The sequence below is a fragment of the Cryptococcus neoformans genome, chromosome 6 (genome assembly GCF_000149245.1).
Source record: "Cryptococcus neoformans var. grubii H99 chromosome 6, complete sequence".
Lineage (NCBI taxonomy): Eukaryota > Fungi > Basidiomycota > Tremellomycetes > Tremellales > Cryptococcaceae > Cryptococcus > Cryptococcus neoformans.
The window spans coordinates 112501-130703 of record NC_026750.1 but is presented as its reverse complement, the minus strand read 5'-3'; the positions used below and the strand labels follow the sequence as shown (position 1 = coordinate 130703).

The 18203-nt window shown below is 47.3% G+C and overlaps 6 protein-coding genes and 1 non-coding gene; 1 reads left to right on the top strand and 6 right to left on the bottom strand.

Annotated features, from left to right (window-relative positions):
• Positions 1-111: 111 nt before the first annotated feature.
• CNAG_12522 lies at positions 112-1817 on the bottom strand. XR_001045854.1 has 1 exon: positions 112-1817. It is a non-coding gene; the product is annotated as a hypothetical RNA (non-coding RNA).
• A 205-nt stretch (positions 1818-2022) lies between these two features.
• CNAG_02511 (CMGC/MAPK protein kinase) lies at positions 2023-4878 on the bottom strand. XM_012194807.1 has 15 exons: positions 4332-4878; positions 4144-4260; positions 3989-4067; positions 3913-3932; positions 3786-3846; positions 3628-3723; positions 3409-3532; positions 3287-3349; positions 3188-3229; positions 3085-3122; positions 2987-3034; positions 2837-2928; positions 2725-2782; positions 2564-2666; positions 2023-2502 (listed from the first exon to the last, which is right to left on the bottom strand). The coding sequence occupies exons 1-15, from the start codon at positions 4421-4423 to the stop codon at positions 2435-2437; spliced, it is 1101 nt and encodes a 366-aa protein (XP_012050197.1). The 5' UTR covers positions 4424-4878; the 3' UTR covers positions 2023-2434.
• An 89-nt stretch (positions 4879-4967) lies between these two features.
• On the bottom strand, positions 4968-9383 carry CNAG_02512 (DNA repair protein RAD16). XM_012194298.1 has 16 exons: positions 9062-9383; positions 8586-9006; positions 7991-8535; positions 7735-7934; positions 7502-7682; positions 7329-7444; positions 7106-7273; positions 6665-7044; positions 6560-6592; positions 6407-6507; positions 6126-6335; positions 5916-6065; positions 5793-5853; positions 5637-5737; positions 5363-5563; positions 4968-5304 (listed from the first exon to the last, which is right to left on the bottom strand). The coding sequence occupies exons 1-16, from the start codon at positions 9308-9310 to the stop codon at positions 5281-5283; spliced, it is 3141 nt and encodes a 1046-aa protein (XP_012049688.1). The 5' UTR covers positions 9311-9383; the 3' UTR covers positions 4968-5280.
• A 134-nt stretch (positions 9384-9517) lies between these two features.
• CNAG_07622 (COP9 signalosome complex subunit 1) lies at positions 9518-12232 on the top strand. XM_012194846.1 has 8 exons: positions 9518-9700; positions 9751-10166; positions 10226-10360; positions 10413-10724; positions 10800-11003; positions 11076-11294; positions 11370-11479; positions 11551-12232. The coding sequence occupies exons 1-8, from the start codon at positions 9613-9615 to the stop codon at positions 11762-11764; spliced, it is 1698 nt and encodes a 565-aa protein (XP_012050236.1). The 5' UTR covers positions 9518-9612; the 3' UTR covers positions 11765-12232.
• Positions 11849-13312, bottom strand: CNAG_02514 (hypothetical protein). Its single transcript, XM_012194808.1, has 2 exons — positions 12674-13312; positions 11849-12587 (listed from the first exon to the last, which is right to left on the bottom strand). Exons 1-2 carry the CDS (start codon positions 13277-13279, stop codon positions 11958-11960), a joined length of 1236 nt encoding a protein of 411 aa, XP_012050198.1. The 5' UTR covers positions 13280-13312; the 3' UTR covers positions 11849-11957.
• A 160-nt stretch (positions 13313-13472) lies between these two features.
• CNAG_02515 (hypothetical protein) lies at positions 13473-14946 on the bottom strand. XM_012194809.1 has 5 exons: positions 14747-14946; positions 14495-14660; positions 14366-14433; positions 14199-14308; positions 13473-14137 (listed from the first exon to the last, which is right to left on the bottom strand). The coding sequence occupies exons 1-5, from the start codon at positions 14768-14770 to the stop codon at positions 13528-13530; spliced, it is 978 nt and encodes a 325-aa protein (XP_012050199.1). The 5' UTR covers positions 14771-14946; the 3' UTR covers positions 13473-13527.
• Positions 14947-15249: 303 nt separating this feature from the next.
• Positions 15250-18203, bottom strand: part of CNAG_02516 (hypothetical protein) — a 3085-nt gene continuing 131 nt past the window's right edge. The window contains exons 1-4 of one of the 3 annotated variants that reach the window (XM_012194810.1): positions 18135-18203; positions 17354-18079; positions 16807-17302; positions 15250-16757 (exon numbers count right to left, since the gene is read on the bottom strand). The exon at positions 18135-18203 is cut by the window's right edge and continues 131 nt beyond it. In XM_012194810.1, the coding sequence (XP_012050200.1) occupies positions 15351-16757; positions 16807-17250 (1851 nt within the window). In that variant the 5' untranslated portion in view covers positions 17251-17302; positions 17354-18079; positions 18135-18203 and the 3' untranslated portion in view covers positions 15250-15350. The remainder of the gene's footprint in view (positions 16758-16806; positions 17303-17353; positions 18080-18134) is intronic. The other 2 variants (XM_012194297.1, XM_012194811.1) reach the window with 2 other exon arrangements.

Genomic DNA, 18203 nt, shown 5'->3' with positions numbered 1-18203 from the left:
TATATATGAGCATTCATGCCGGCATCCCAGGGAACGCTCTGCATATCCACTTTTCTCTTAGGAGTCAAGTCCAAAAGCTCTCTGAAAGCTAGGTCTTACGACCAGTGCATGCTTTGCCACCACTTCATATAAGCCCGCGTCAAATTGAACTTGTACCATCACGGATTCCCACGCCTGATCCAATCAAATCTAATCTAGCGAATCTGGTTGACATTTCGCAACTTACGAACGACTTGCCACCTGCTACCAGTGCGCACGCGTCATCTTCATCAACGGGGAGGCGGGAAACGCTTAGTCTTGCATGGTAACGGCAGAAGTGACTGAGAAACATAATCGACACATTTGACCACAGAATTCCACCATATAGCACGAGACTGAGGAAGGAAAAAAGGACGGTGAGGCTTTGGGCGCAAGCTGATCGCCGACCTATTCAGACAAAAGGGTTTCGTTAATTCAAAGCGATATAACGAGCCGGGCACACCCTACGAATACTGAAGTGCATGTACAGAGCACAGCAGTGGCTGTAACTGTGAGCTTTGGAAAGCAATGATACGACTAATCGTACTGCAGAACAGGCAGCCTTCAGGTATTAGTAAGGAACCAGATCAAGATCGAAGGGTCTTCCAGCTCTTATCATGCCTCCTGTTTCCTTACTAGCTCGGTGACCATTGCAAAGTATTTGTTGCTATGCCACATGTAACATCTGCAACGAGATGTTACCAAGAGATCCATAACGCCGAGCGCGCATTTATTGCTCCTTTGTCGAAAGTCATCCCAAGCCTTGAACCACTCCTTCTTTTGACTTTCTCCCTTTCTTCGCCCGGCACCCCACTCAGAAACATCTAAACCCCGTCTCTTTGGTTACCGTTCTCTAAGGAGTGTGTTCAGTTTCCAGATGCGTGAACTTGTAAAGCTTTCTTTTAGGATCTAAAAAGCGGGATGGCGGTGCATTCGCAACTTGGGGGATCTGGGTTTCATCTTCAAAGCTTCTCATGCTGAGTTATCACCTCCTAACGAGCTGCTAATAAAAATTTCGAATTCAGGTATTACTGTAGGAAGCAAGCTATCATAAACTCAGACAAAGGGAAAGCCGAGGAAGTACGACAGTTGTCCTAATGATAAACTTTGATCCGCCCGACAGTAATCAAGTTGCTATGAACGCTACTATCGCAGAGCTTTGATCCGAAGACTTCTAATGAAACCCAGTAATAGTCAGCTGCTCCGAACGCTTTCGAAGGCATACTTAGACGAAGCGAAGCTGGTCCCCAAGATATATAATAAGAGTCTCTCTTCAGCAAGTTTCGAGAGTAACCAACAAAGGCCGCAACTCATTGACTAGAAAAGGAACATTGACCTAAAACCGGGCAAACAAAATACAAAGCAGAAGAGACAGACGTAATGAGCAGCTCTAAACAATCAAACGCCACCACCGTTTCTGGGGATAACGGGCTGGACAGCCAGCTGAAGGATCTTGAAGATGCCTTATACGAGTACGCCTCAAAATACAATTCATCCTTGGCAGAAACGCACCCAGAATTATCGACTTCTCAGAGAGGGAGATTGGTGTCTGCTGCTACAGGCAGCGTGATTAGTTCTGTTGACCCTTCCACTACCGGTACACAACCATCGCACAAGAAGTAAGAGGTGGGGTAAGGATGGATGGTGGGGTAGGAAGGACGAAGGACTTGCAACAAATGTTGGTTATTAATGGCAAAAGAGGAAAAAAAAAAAACAAGAAAAAAGAGATGATAATAGACATTGCTTCGTTTCGGAAATGAAAAATCGTTTGTCTATAGTCATTTGAAGTGCGATGTAGCCAAACATGAACGAAAAGCCGGTATGCTGGTTTACAAAGTCTTATTGCAGCCAACAGGAAAAAGCAATAGTTGACTCTTTTTAAAAGTCAAATGGAGAACTCGGTCGCATCCCGACAATGAATTCGCATGAATCGCATACCATTTCGGTTATTACTTCATTTAACGTTGCGCACCCATCCCATAACATTTTTTCTCTGATGATTCTTGAGCCTATCACAGGGTAGCATCATGACCCAATGCAGTCTGCAGCCAAAAGAAGCCTCTAAGTTCTATGCAAGGCACAAAACACGTTACAGAGCTCCATGCGGAAAAAGACACAATCTTGCTGAGCGCGATAATACTACTAAAGCATACGAGGAGTGGTATATGTGTATGTATAGCGAATGATTCAGGTATATATGACAGGTATCCAAATGACTGGTTATCCAGTAGCCTCAGCCCAACAGAAATAAGTGACAGGTAGATCATGGAGATAAAAAGAAAACACTGAAATCAAGAAACACTAGAAGGGTAATAGTGTACTAATTTATAAGCTCAAAAACCTCAACCTCTATTTCTCCGCCTCTGTCTCTCTCTTCTGTGCATCTTAGAATGACTTTTCGACCTTGGAGCAACCCTTAATGGCTTGTCGTCCATTGAGAGAGGATGGTGGGTACTGGATCTTGCACCTCATCGTAAATCATTCCTATTAACACGAAGTTCAATGATCAGAAGTAGCTTTGCGATGATATGGAGAGGATACGAACGTTTCCATTGATCTCTACTCAATTTCTCCTGGTGGAACTCAAAGTCAAAGAATCCGGGTTTGAGGGACTCAGCAGTAGGTTCGTCGTGTGGGTCGTGATAAGCCTATTTATGCAACGTGTCAGTCATTTATAGATGCATTGGGAGAGAGTGTTGGACAGACCTCGACGTAAGGGTGCGTCAACGCTTCTTCCACTGTTATCCTCTTGGATGGGGAAAAACTATCCAGCGTTGTAGATTAGACTTTGAATCCACGTCATGATAAAGAAACATACGTGAGGGTTCGCTTTAAAAGATCAACCGCCGCAGGCTTTGCCTTAGGGCAAATGGCCGAAAAATCTTGACGACGGGTAAACTCTAGTGCTCGCTAAACGTAATAAAATTAGCAGATGCACACATATGCGCAATCAATGAGAACGACTTACAAGGTAATCCTTTGATCGTTGGGAGGTGATCTCGTTGAAGTCGTCCATCTGTATCTTCCGGGTTAGCTGCATAGTTAAGTAGGGGAAAGGGAACACACAGTAGGGGTACCGAGCACTTGTAAGATCAAAGATAATTCTGAGAAACCAGGAAAATACAAATAGGGTCAGTTCTCCCCATTTAATGGGCTCTAGGTATCTTACGGTGGTGGTAATCTCTCCCAGGGAATAACGGCTTGCCATTGACTATAACAGGTATCAAGACCGCACTGCGTCGTTCTTCAAGAGCGAGCTATCACTTACTCATTTCAGCAAGGATGCATCCTACACTCCACAAATCGATAGCCTTGGTATATTCTTGGAATGCTGCTCACCGTTAGTCACGAGGACAGTTATACACATAGAGCAGTCAATGATTGACTTACACAACATGACTTCAGGCGCTCGATACCACCTTGTAGCGACATATTCCGTCATGAATCCCTGTCCTCCGTCTGATGCACCAGGTGGAGGCTTGGCAGATGATCGGGCAAGACCGAAATCGCAGATCTGCAAGACAGGGTTGGAAAGCGGTAAGCGTTTTGTGGAATATGGAATGGGCGGCCTTTACGACCGCACGTGAAAGTAACAAACAAAATACTCACTTTGAGGTCGCAGTTGGCGTTTAACAGAAGGTTTGAGGGCTTGAGGTCACGGTGAAGGACGTCGGCGGAATGGAGGGCTTTCAGACCCCGAAGAGTCTATTTCGTAATCGGCTTATAAGCATGTTGACCTCAGACCTTGTAAGTGATCTGGTACGCACTTGATAGACAAAGTATTGGCAGTGATCATCTGATAGTTCCTGACTTCTGATCACTCGGTGCCTGAGGAGGTTATTATTGTCAGCATTGGTCGCTGAAGGAAGATCGTCAAAGGCTCCAGCCGCTTACAAATCAGTCTCCATAAGTTCCTTATCATGCCCATCAGCTTTGATCATATCTATATCTAGACATTGAGAAATATCACCTGGACGAGATAGACTTCGTTGAACACCTCATAACTTTCGGGTTGAATTAGGTCAAGAATGGAGATGATATTTTCGTGACTAGCAGTTCATCAGCCACACTCTTATCTCACTTTACCAGGAGCATCTTTTCCGTTGTGACAGATCCAAGACCTACCGAAAATGCCTAAGAAGCTTGATCTCTCTCAACGTTCGTTGGCAGAACATGGTATGGTCAAAAGGCGTGATACGCTTGATAGCGACTCGAGTCCCAGAGGGAAGATGCGTACCAGCTCTGCCAATGAGGAGGATTCAAGTCAGTCCGTGGTTATTTCTCCACCAATTCGGGAACTGAGGACGGCTTACACTACGAGACCATATGCACCTTCACCCACGATCTCTTCGAGCTTATAAGTAGAAGGAACATTGAAGTTGATTTGGCTTTGGTCGATTGTCATGCTGCCACTTTGCTATATAGAGGAGAGTGGATAGATAGTTGTTCGACCAATATATGAAGCGGTGTAAGGGAACCGGGGCTACGTTGATGTAGGCGGGTATGGATCGGAGGCAATGGTATAATGATGGTAGCCGGGGTAGTTACTGATTGATGAGAGATACGGGTGATGGGTACGTGTGTGTGTCTCTTAAGGTGGGTGTATATGTGCTGACTGGCAGTAGGCGATTCGTAGACAATAAAACAAAATGGACAATCTGTTCTCGCAGGCTCGCAAATCAAGAGAACAATAAGAAACATCGGTCAGAGGTCTCTCGCCGCCTTCTTCGCTGAACCCGTGCCTGGGCAATAGGCGGCCACAGCCGACGTTTTATTGCCGCCATGGTCCCGACTGAGCGCATCCTGAAACCGAGCTTCCTGCAGTTTCAGCTTTTTATCACGCCCACCGTCCTATATAATCCAGAAAAGGGGGAGTGGCTTGTGAGATATGGGGCATATCAACGCCACCTTCTTTCTCTTCTCACTTCTTCAATTTCCGGATTCTGTGCTCTATCGTCAAGTGTCCTCTGTTCATGTATGACTACTACTACTATTAACTGATGACGGATGCAGGCCCAGGCCTAGTACTAATGCAGTCAAGCAAATGACTCCTCTTATTCGTCTCTAGCCAAATAATTTTCTTTTTCAGATAATACCATTACCAATCTCAACTTATAAGCAAATCACAGAAACGACTGCAAGGAATCTCATAGGGGCAGCAGAAAAAGGTATCACAATCATGCAAAAGCATACCAACATGTCTACAACGAAACAAAAAATCTATATCTATAAAGACATGCAAAATTTAAACAAATAACCCCTCTACAACTTGAACAAGAACCCAAGCTATGGAATGTAATGTTAGCCTCCGCCACATATCATCATTTAAGGAACCCAAACTCACATCTTCTACAGTAAGCTTGCCCAGTGCAGAATCCGAATCTGAGCTCAGCGCCGCTTCCGTCATGGCCAGTTTTTTAGCTTGCAGCTGGACAATCTGGTCCTCGATACTATCTTCAATTACAAGCTTAATTACCTTGACGGGTCGTTTTTGACCGAGACGGTGAATACGGTCCATAGCCTGATATTCAACAGAGGGATTCCACTGCGAAAAACAAGGAACATCTCTGTCAGGCATACAGTCTCTGAATAAAAAAATGCCAAAACAAGCGACTTACCCAACTGTCCATCATGAAGACCATAGACGCTTCTGTCAAATTCAAGGCGACACCACCCGCTTTTAAAGAGATAAGGAAAACAGTGACACCGGTATTTTTCACTAAACAAATCACAGTCAAACTACAGCAAAGCGCAAGTACAGCAGAAAAACTTACTGAAATGCTGAATAGTGGCATCTCGTTGCTGAGGCGTCATGCCACCTTCAAGTCGGCAAATCTAGCCAGAGCGTGCATTAATTTACTGATTCTCGCGATAAATCAAGACAAGCTGGGACTCACGTTGAACCCAGCGCGCTGCAATCTAAAAGCGATCAAATCCAAGAACGACACAAATTGCGAGAACACGAGCGACTTGATTGTACAATCCTTATGTCTCAACTTTTCCAATTCTTCTACCAGCGCTTCAAGCTTGGAAGACGATCGCCAATTCTACAGTACAGTGAGCAACGGCCCCGCCAGGCACGTACGATACTCCTCGATGGAACTCACATCAAGATTGAGCCTGCTCAAAATACCTTGCCTAGCTTTCTTGGTGTTTTCTTCCAAATCCAAAGCCTCAGCCTCGAGGTCAATGGAAATTTCGATATGGCAGACAGGACATTCAGGCTTATGGCCACGCATCTGTTTCACCTCGAGGTATTGTTTGATACATTCTCGATCAAAGACATGCTTGCACTGTGACATTATAGCGTCTTCGGCCTACAGATAACTGTAATATTAGTTTTCATTCGCCGTGATGTGGATGGAAATAAGGAAAGGAATGGACGCACGGTATCATTGCATAATCGGCACACGGTGCCTTCCTGGACATCAGTGAGAGTGCTGTTCTTTGAGCGCAAGACAAGGTCCGGATGACAAGCCATTTGTCGCACTGGCATATTTATCAAATTCCATCGTTTCCGCCTGAAAGGATCGCAACTTACTCCTGGTGATCAACGAGAAGATATTTGAATAGTCTTAAATACAGCTGATCAACCATGACGCACTCGGCAAAACAATCTGCTCAATCTGAACTCGACTCGACTCACTGTTCAACACTGTTCCCTGTCCCACATAGGTGGCGAACTGCCTCTTGGCATTGGTGAACAGGCTCATATACAACTCCTTCTCCTGTGGACTGAAATAGTCCCGTCTAACCACAATCGTTCTCGGCGGCAAACCAAGATCATCCGCTCTTTCGAGCTTGGTCCGTCGGAGCATCATCCTATCAAGGAGAACCTTGAGTTTCTTGAACGCAGTGTGACCAGGTCCACCTTCCTCGATACCGTATTTGGCGATGGGGGTGAGGATTTCCGTGTTCCAGAAACAAACATGGTCCATCGGTTTGTGTCCACATTCGTCACAATGACGCTTATCGGAGAATTGCCAATGTAATCTCTTACAAGGACATTTCTTACAAAAGTAGTGACTATTGCGAACACGAATCAGCATTATCATGAGGTATGATCGATTTGAGGCAGAGAATATACCTGAAAGGATCGGCGCCCAAAAACCGAACCAGAGAGTAAAGCTCTCCGACCCTATTTTGCAAAGGCGTACCGGACAGACACCATTTGTAAGTCGCCTTGAGCGCGAACGCTGCTTTGGCGGCGTTGGTGGATCGTTCCTTGATGTTGTGGGCTTCATCCAGCACAACTCTATATCTCAGATCAATAATGTACCTTCGGAATTTCGGGAGGAAAACCGGCCTACCGGTACCATTCAAACTCATGCATAGGCGATTTCTCCTTGATGAATTTGTCTCCTCGCTTAAAACCGCGCTGTTGCCTTCTGAACGCAGCTTCCAATGTCCCATACGAAACGAGAACCTGTGCAAAGCGCGTAAATAATCGATAAACGGAACCCAAGCATCAGAAACAACTCACCACATCAAACTTCTTCAATTCCGCCGCTTTCATCCTCCCTTGTCCATGCCACAAACATACGGTAAAACCTTCGGCATGTGTCTCGATTTCGTTTTTCCATTGCATCAATGCAACGACGGGAGCAACAACGAGGCTTGGTTTGCGTCGAGGTTCAGACAGAAGAAGGGCGATGGTTTGAATACTTAAATGACAGGGTCAGTTAGACTCAAGATGAATGTTCGATGGCTACGCACGTCTTGCCCATACCCATTTCATCTGCCAACATGCCGCCTTTCCAAGGGCCTTCTTCCTGCTTCTTCATCCAGTAAAGACTTTCCTTCTGGAAAGGCAAGAGCGTAAGCTTGAGCGAGGGGTGAGCTTCCATAGTAATGGGTTTGACAGGCTCAATATTGGCTTGAAGATCGCCCCAGACGTTTTCGAGCTCGGGACGATGCTGATAAGTATATCAGATTGTGGGATGACAGATGATGACGACTGGATGTGACTTACCATACACAGAGCGATGAGGTTCTTTTCCCCGTTCGTCAGCTTCCTCCCCAACTTCTTTGCTAGCTCTCGCTCTTTCTTCTTCCTAGGCGCCGCCTGCCGAGCAGCATGGCGCCTCTCCTTTCGCTTTTGCATCTGTCTCTTTTCGAGCCATGACATATTGGGATCAGAAAGCTCAGACAAGGATTCATCCTCATCGGAAAGGGCCTCAGCGTCGTCGAATTCCTCCTCTTCTTCTGAAACAGAACCACCGAGCTTGCGGCCTTTACCCTGGAATTTCTTCGTTTTTCCTTTGGCAGCTGTTTTCCCCTTGGCAGCGGAGGGCCTAGTAGCTTTATTATCTTGAGCTCCTCTCCGACCTCCTCGCATGCTGCCTTTCCCGCGAGAAAGCGGCACTTCAACCTCAGAATCGGATGTTGACAAGTCGGATAGGTCGCTGCCGCGTTCTTCAGCCTCTTCAAATTCAGAATCAGAGGGGACAGAATCATCATCGGAGAGAGGAGTGGCATTGCCTGTGCCGGTAGCAGTTGACGATTGGCCGCTCCGTTCTACACAGATGTCAGTGACTGTCTTGGAACGAATATAAAAAATGGCTTACTTCCAGTTACACGAGCCACAACAGCATTCAAAGCAGCGCGGTTGGTTCTCTTCCTCTTGGCAGAAGCCGCTTTGCCAGCAGATGCTTGGATGGCCTGCTTGAGCTGTCTGGCTTCATCCTCGCTATCCATCGCATACTCTCCACCGTCATCCACAAACTCAGACTCCGTTGAATCGCCATCAAGTTCCTCAATCTTCATTGGCGCTTGTGATTTACTACGACGTGACGCCCTCGATGAGCGATTAGAGGTTTGCGTGTCGTCTTTGAGATCGGCTACGGAAGCTTTGGCGGTACGACTGTATTTGCCGATGTTGAAGGGCTGGGCTTGTTCTTTCGCTTTGCCTTTCCCTTTACCGTTGACACCATTAATCTCTGGTTTTTGATCTTCAACTAGCTCTATGTCAGAGCCTCCATTCTCCATCTAATCCTGAATATCAGCATCGACTTTATGGAGGCGAGATTCATTTGCCACCCACCTTGACATCGCCGTCCGCCCAATCTTCATCTTCTGTTTCATCCGGATCAACGCCATTGGCAACTACAGACACAGTCTTGCTGGTAGATGATCTCGTCCTGCGAGTTGGTATCGACACCTCGACTGCAGATTGCCTTCGAACTTTGACAGGAACAGCGCTATCGACCTTTGTGTCGTCGTCGACAGAGTCAATAACAGCCATTTCTGGCTGGTTTTGAGCTGATTTCCGGGCTGCGCGGAGAGCAGGCATCGTGATGAAGAGGTGAGGAGAGAGGTGGGAGAAAGAAGAGAATGTGAGAGGTTTTTTTTGCAGCCTAAAGCGAATTTCCGATCGATGAAGAACTTGAGGTGCGCTTGAGTGGAGGTGAGTCAACCGCCACCGAATTACCGTGGGAAAGTCACTCTTCGTCAATAACCCAGTGGAGGCGGGGCTGTCCGTCCATGCATGTCCATCCTCCTTCCACCCGCGTCAGCTATGCGTCTTTCTGCGGCTGCCCTTTAGTTCATATCTTACCTCCTCATTCTACTCCAGAAGTCCAGTGCTTAGGGATAATGGATTCCAAAAGATCATACTCCGACATCTTGGCATCTATTGATCCTGCCCAATTTGACTGGCCCACTTACGAAGGCACATACAAAGGTCCGTCATTTCCGTCACCGTTCCTCCGCCTTACCAACTTTACCTTGCAGGCCGAGCCCTTATAACTCGGTACTCTCATCTGGTCAACACCTGTGTTGCCTACCCTTCCCCATCAGCCTCTGAACTTGCGAAGACGGCATTACTCAAGTTAATCCCGCTCGTCAAGTCATCCACATGGGACATCAACACTTACCTTTGGTCTGTGTCTGTCCTTTTTACTATCGTTCACCCTGGTCAGAGATGGAAGGCTGCCGAGGAAATGGAAGTGGATAGAGAGGATGATGAAGAGGGTGGAATCACTAAAATAACGTCGAGAGGTACTCCCCCTGGAGAGGGAAAGGAGGAAGATGGGTTCCCTGATGAGAGATGGATAAATGAGACGAGGGACACTGTGGCGAAAGAGGTTTCGAGGCTTGATGTAGAGCTGAGAGGGTATATGAGCAACCTTATTAAGGAGAGCATCCGTGTAAGTTGCCACTTGTCGATATGGTCATTGAACGAGCTGATGTGAAATCTGCGATGCAGTTGACACAACTTGCATTTGCAGAGTTAGCTTTCAAGGTCGGCAAGGTGCGTGAGGCTCTCAACTACTATGCCGCCACCCGAGAGTATAGCTCTACCCCTCAGCACCATGTCGATCTTGGTATGGGCGTCGTAGAGGTACGTTTTTAATTCTCATTGGCCTGAAGGTAATGCTAATTATCGTCTCTAGACTTGTCTTGCGTTCAACTACCCAGCGCCCCTTTCAGGGCACATCGCCAAACTCGAAACCACGCTTGACCGTCTACATCCGCCTCCTCACGCTCAGTCCAAACAGCAAGCTGGCCTTAGCACGACCGCTTCGGACTTGCGAGAACGTCAAGCGGAAGAAAGCCGCTCTCAGGCAGCGAGGAGGAGTGTGATGGTGAGGGCTAAGGTAGGAAAAGGACTTATCAGCGCGAGTCAAAAAGATTGGGCTAGGGCTGGACGGGAGTTGGGATGGATTGAGGAGGATGAAGGCGGGTTAGGCGACTGGGAAGGCAAGGTGCGTTTTTTTGTCTTATGATCCTATGAAAAGTGAAACCACCGAGACAATGGCCTTTTGTTAATGCCAAACCAGGCCATTTCCACGAGCGATCTGGCCCTCCTTAGTGCTTTCTATGTCCTCGCATCATCTGATCGTGGTCGTATACGTCGAGTACTTCTTGATAGAGCAGCTTTCAAAAATCAGCTCGATGATTCACAAGGATGGATTATCGACTTAGTCAGATCCTATGTTGACGCGAGTTACGGACAAGTTATGTCTCTCCTTCAGTACTCCGAGGTATGTCCATTTTTTTCCCTTTTCTTTTTCTTTGGTTGGAAGTCGTTGATCCTCATATCCTCACTGTTACAGCCAATCCTTCTCCTTAATCCCTTCCTCTCGTCCTGCACCCGCTCCATCATCTCATGTATTCAAACCCGTTCCATTATCCAATATGTCCAACCATTCTCGACCATTCGCATTCAGACTATGACTCAAGCATTTGGGATGGAAGAAGGAAAGATGTTGGACGTCGTGGAGAAGTTGATTGGGGATGGGGATGTTGGAGCGAAGATTGATTTGATTGATAATGTGAGTCCCATAACTCTCTCGATGCGCGCGAGTGAAAGACCGTATTCGGTTATTAATGATTTTTTTTTTCGGCAGGTGTTGGTGATGGATACACCCGACCCGAGGGCAGAGATGTTTGAAAAGGCGTTGAAAGCGGGGCGAAAAAGCGCCGAACTTGCTCAAGCATCACTTTTGCGCATGAAGCTGTACGTTTCTTTCTTCTAATCTCCTTAATTCCTACGTCATTGATGGATTTTATGTTCCTTTTTTGTTCCAGTACGGAAGCCGGTGTCACCGTTAATCCTCATGCTGAGAGTATCAGTACCGAGATATCCGGCAAACAGCAACAACAGCAGCAGCAGGCACTAGGTCCTGAAGCCACAACCACAACCTCAACCACAGTTCCGGGGACCGCTATGGCAGAAGATCAATCCGCGGAAGATGTTGTGATGTACGCTACTGGGGGACCAAATGGCGAGCCCGTGGCTTAGGGACCACGGTTGGGATCGTAGTTGTCGTCCTCCCAGGCATACGTGTAATGAAGCCGAGAAATACTGCTAGTTGTATTATAGCAAGACAGGATAACCAAAAATCATAAGCATATGCTTACCAACATGCAAAGGATACAGATATAATCATACAACGCTACAAACAAATCATATCACAGGGATGCGGCAACAAAACCTAGTTCTTCACAGCCTTCGACGAGAGCACAGGCGGAATAAAGTCTCTAACGATATCTCCGCCGACGACATTCCATTTACCGATTTTTCTCCTCTCCTTATCTAAAGAAGTCCCATTTTCTGCTTCCCATAACTCATCGTCCCAAAACCTTCCAAGTGCTCTTTCCTCCCTATTTCCTTCTTCTGGAACTACCATCTTCTTACTCTTCTCCATTTCATTCTCAGTTTCGCCGGCAAGATGCTTTATCGGGTTAAATTGAGGATGTGGACGAACGAGAGATTCACCGGTAGAGTATTCAAGTGGATGACGCGGATTCGCGTTCGTGTCTAAGCTCGAGCTCAAGTTCTTCTCCTCAAGCTCTTCCACACCAATGTATGCACGTCCTATCGCCGGGTCTGTAGATTTGGTTAACAGTTGAAATCTTTTCTCCTGTCTCTGTCTTCTCCTCTCATCCGTCTCTTCTTCGTTCCCGTCTTTCCCTATATGCATATGCTCTGGTGGAGATTGGGAGGAAGGGATCCAGGGGACGGAGCGTTGCGAGACGATTAGGCTTTTGCGAGTCTGTAAGATCCGAGGATAGGAGGTGAGCGCTGAAGGCGGTAGGGAATTGAGATATATGATCTCATGTGGCTAAATGAAGAGATCGAAAAAGGTTGCGAGTAAGTATGGGTTCATGAGTCGTCCCAATGGGAAGGATTTGTTACGCAGAAACTCACGTCTGCCGCGTATTTCCTCGCTACCGACAGTAATGTATCACCTCGTTGAATTTTATGAATGACTTGTACCGTCTCTGTATTGATGTTCGCCTTCTCCTGAATATGAGGACAATCTTGAATGTTTTTCGTATGGGCAAAAGATTCACGTCTAGATGGCTCCAAAGAGGAGCCAGAGCCGCCAATGCGGTTACCAACGTTATTACCAACTTTACCCATACTCGGAGCTCCAGCCGTACGTGTAAAATCCATATGCTCCATCCCAACCACAACCTCATCATATCCAGGAGGAGGTGGCAGCGCATCAATCTCGTCTTCCTCCGCTCCGTTATGCGCATCCGAGCCCAAGTCCAAATCTACTTCTAAGTCGGCCACGTCAAAAACCACTTCCGCTCCTCGTCCTCTCCTATCCTGATGTGAGGAAGCACCGCCCGACATCGCATTTCTAGGATCGCCGCATCTTAAACAGGGAACATACTCCCTCAATCTCGGGTTCTTCTCTAAACATCTTGAGCAGATCGGACTGTTACAGCAAGTAGGTGAGAAGGTTGATGCGAGATGAGAGGGGAGTAGGGTGGAGGAGCATGTCTGGCATGATAGAGTGGGCATGCTTGTTGTGAGTTTTAGATATGTGATATGAAATGGAGGGCGGAAAAGATATGGTAGAAATCGCTATAGCAAATAAAAGTGAGCCGTCGGCCAGCACCGATGTGATGATGAGTGGCAACTTAAGCTGCAAAATCAGTACGAGACTTGACACTCCCTTACACTCCCTTTGATCTTATCTTTGGGGAGAAAAGAGTTCACTGCTATTACTACATAGAACAAAGTGTAACACGATGATTGATACATGAAAGTTATGTCTTTTCCCCTAATCCACTGGGGCTCAAGCTTCTTTTCGCCATCCCAACTCCTCTTATTGTCGATTTCGGTGTCCCAGCCGGTGACAGTGTCCCCTTTTCTCTCGCCTCTCCTTTAATCCCTGGTCCCCCAAGGCCTGGACTCGGACTCGCCACTCTAGACACCACCGTCGGCGATCCTTGCCTCTTAAAAATCCAACCCCAACCCCGCATCGCACGCTTCGCTTCTTCTTTCGCCTTCTCCTCCCTTCTCCGCTCAAACGCAGCGCGATACCGCTCATATCCCTCTCTAAATGTTCGATCTACACGAGAGGAGAAGATGAGTTCGCCTCTAGGGTTGGCGGAAGGTGGAATTTGGGCCATGACGTTGGGCGTGTTGGAGACGCGTCGGGTGCCGCCTCCTGGACCTTTGCCAGAAGGGAGAGAGGAAGGAAATGATTTAGGACTGAGAAAGGGTTTATGCAGTGATGGAGAAATGGGGGAAATAGGAGAAGGGCTGCGACTGGAGGAAGGAAAAAATGGGATAGAGAGAGGGAAACGGGGAGGTCGGCGCATGTTGAGGTGGAGATTTAGTGGTCGGAGTGATTTGTTGGAGTGGTTGATATAGCTATATAGTCGCGTTCAGCATCGCTTTTACCAAGTCCCTGTGACGTAAGAATCAAACCCACCTAGTGGCGTACCGAATCTTCTCTTCGTACATTCCACTGGCAAAGAACAACACCAGCGTAATCGAAACCACCGCCACGCTAGCTTCCAAAGCCCTCAGCAACAGAATGCTCTGATTGGAATATCAGTTACAATGCTCAAATCGTACCATACTACGTGGAAAACGTACCTCTGGGGGATGCCAAAACAACATGTGTCCCATACCAACCAATACAAGCAGAAAGCTCCACATGAAGACTGATACCACAGACCTTAGCTTTGCCTTTCGGCCTCCCACAACACTTTAAGAGGGACCCACTGCTATACCGCCGTCTCCTCCGTCTTAACATCTCCGCATTACTCTTCAATCGCTCCTCAAACAACAACAAATCCCTATACGTGGACGTATCCGCTGGAGGGTGATACGGTGCATTGGGCGCCGGACGAATTGGTGAAGATGTTTGTGACCGATTCGGTGGGCTGATCTTGAACCAGATCGTTTTTTGTCAGTATCAAATAGTTATTTACCTTGTGTCTGGTGAGAATTTAGGAAAGGAAGAGTTAAACTCACTGGACGGTGCCCATGTGGCGGCATCGCTTTCCTCGTTTCCAAGACTGTCACGTCCTTTTCGTTTCTATAGTATACTTCACGATGGGTGTATACTTCTATTGAATGCTTTGAGGCCTCAGAGGGACTATTATGGTCAAATCCGAACGAGTTGGTGACGTATTTCTTTTCTTACTTTCGTATACTTGCTGGAAAGAGTTGAGTGGAATGCCGTACGTTGAGATGGGGTGGGGAAGACGCGGCTCGGTCACGTGAGTCTTTTCCTCCGCCGACGGCTTCCGAAAACCAAAACAAATAAGCGATGGTTGAGATTTGACTGCATTACGTAAGAAGAATATATATGTAATAAGTGGAATGTAACTCGCGTCACTGCAACATGCTAAAAATATGCTTCTTGTTCTCTATTTTCCACCAGGAGTTGGTATGAGCATGCTCAAACACACACTTAAGAAGTCTTTTCTGCACAAAACAAAATTCCCTTGTACGAAGACGTATATCACGATGGTGCTGAGAGGGAAACAATTCGAATTTCATCTTCATCATCTTTTCTATACAACTAAAAAAAAAAACCATTTATAGCTTGTTTACATAACAGATCCCCCGCCATTCATGTCAACTTGAGTATGTCCCTTACACTCTTCCCTACAACCAGGCGATCTTGCGATGTCGATCCCATCATGTTTACCGGCGAAACTAGCCTTTCCTTCCCAATTTTTCCTGGCCTTACTGCTCCCAAACCTGATCCGGATTCAGATTCAAATGCTGCTTCGGAATCGAGGCTAAACTCTTCCACCATCCTTCTGATTTGCCCTTGCCCTTGCCCATACCCTTGTCCGGTTCCAAAGGGGACGACCGACCCGTCACCCAGTGGACGTAATGTCTCAGGAGACGAAAATGCTAGGAGCAAGTTCGCAGCTTCTTCGGGTAACATCTCGGTGTCGGTATTGGTATTAGCGCCAGCCTTCGTAATGAGGCCATCTTGTTGCTTATCGCTATTTTTGTCACTATCGATGGATGTTGACTTATCATTGGGACCATTCCAACGTTCTTTTACTTCCGTGTTCATAGTACTCATTCCCACGTCCATCGCACCTTTTGGCTCTGCAAGTGAGCTACGGCGCGCCGTTTGAGATTGATCCTCAAGGTTCAACTCTGGCGGTGAAAATGAACGGCTTTTTCCCGTACCTCCAAATCCTTCTATATAAGCCTGTCGGAACGTATCCATTGGGGAATTCTCAAGGCTCATTATACTGAACAAGCTCATGCTAGGTATAGGAGGCAAAAACGGGCTTGGATCAGTACTTCGAGCCTCTGCACCACCTTGCACGCTACCATTGACAGAGACTGAAGAACTGGAATCAGGACCAGAACCGAGGCCCTCATTCTCTCCAGGCATCATTGATCCCACCACTGAAGAGCTGTTCAACGTATCCGTATTAGGATTGGTGTTGAAGTTGACATTCGGATGGAGAAAGGGTGAGGTTGGGGAGGGAGAAGGGAAAGGAAGAAATATGGGGTTAGGAGCGTTGGTTGGGGGCTTGGGCCGGGTACTGGGGATTGACTGGTGCCCTCTTTGCCCATACAAATGATCTGTGACTTGTTCTTGTGTTTGGCCAGACCAGAGAGACTGGGATCTGGGCTCTTTACTCGTCGTCGTGCCAAGGTTGGAGGCGGAAATGCAAGCAGAGGTAGGCGGAAGAGAGGGAGCATGGGCACGAGAACGGGCACGAGCTCGCCTAGCGAGCGTGTAAGGTGGTGGCAAGTTGGATTCTACTTCTGTTTCGTTCGGGTCAGGTGGATGAGAGTTTGGAAACTGTTGTCTATCAGGGGAGGGAGAAGGGTAAGGCGATGTTTTGCTTTGACTTCGACTCTCCACTTCGAGTTCGGTTTCCCTGTCCTTGCAGTGAGCTCTTGATGCGCAGGAAGGGTTGTTGACTGGTATGGCATCCGTTCGTTCCAAGTCTGCCAATCGTCCCTTCAAGTCCTTCATGTGCTCTACAGTCTTCTCTAATACCTATCAAATTATCAGCCCATTACACATTAACTTCGTTTTCGGTGCTTACTTCAAGTTTGAACTCGCCACCTTTCCCACCATTTTCTCCTAAACCTGGTACCATCCTTCTCAGCTCATTCAATGCCGCGTTGATCTTCTCCCTCCGTCTTCTCTCGATCAACGAATGGTTCACCTTGCGTAACTGCTCGCGGGACATGCCTTTGGCCTTCACTTTACTATTCCCTCTTGCCGTTACACTGCTATTGCCATGACTGTTTGTCGTCGCACCCGAACGTCCACCTGAGTTCGACTTGAAATCGTTGTCGCGAGGCCTTTTCGCCTTTCTAATGGGACGAACAGGCTCAGGGGCATATTCCCCGTCGCCATCGTCCGATATCAACGACGACGATTCGCTCAATGCAGGGGAGGAAGGGGTGCTGTCTTGCGAGCACGTCATTGGGAGGATTTTGCGTTTTCGATTGTTGGCGGTGGAAACGGCGAATGGTGGGGACATGGTAATGTGGTTTGAAAAAGTGGAAAGAAGTGCTCGTGATTGCGAAGTGGTACTATTCAATCGATAAGCTATAGTTGGTATAGTAATAGGTTTAACCAAGTACCTTGCTGGAAGATCAAGTGAGATATGTGGAACAGTAGGAGAAGGAGTAGGGTTTTCAGCCGAGCACGGAGGTGTGGGTATCAGTCCCAGAGCAGGACCAAACCCTTCTCCGGCTGATGTGAAGTAGTAGACAATATATGTATTAAACGGTGTTTGTGGTCGTGCGCTCGTGTGTTCTGGTCTAGCATTCGCGTGAGCCACTTACAATGGTAGGCCCATCATAGGGTGGCAATTCAGACGGCGTAATTTGATAACGACCGTTTGTCGCGAGACCAGACTAGCATGACCAGGAGCTAATTGGCGTTGTATCACTTGGTCGAACAGTGGCCGCGGGTATGCGGTGCGATCGAAGAAGTATATGGGGAGATGGAACGTGCGTTGATATCCTTCCCCTGTATCGAATTATTACCAGCTCATTCCTTGGGTGCTAAGAAGCTGATATTACCCAATGGCTTGGGAACCAGAACCAGAGCGCACGAGCTGATGTTCCGCTGTTCCCATGACTCCCGATATTATTCACACTTGGCTCAGCTACGACGAGAGATTGCACCCTTTGATCGTAGTAGCGGGACAAAATAGTTCCATGCAGATCAAATAAAAGCCAGTGGACACTGAAAAAGGGCTTTCAAAGAAGCAACTGTTCGACGAAAGAATGCACATGTTGGTTGTCTACTGCTCTGCTGAAACGATATGTCCGGCAAATCTCCTCAGATTTGGAACTGAAAAGCTGACATCATTTGGTACTGACAACAAGTGGTGACAAATAACCATTCATTACTCACATACACTCACACAACGAGAGTAGAATCGTTCGTGTGATGCCAATCCGGCCGACCGATGGGCTCCCTCCT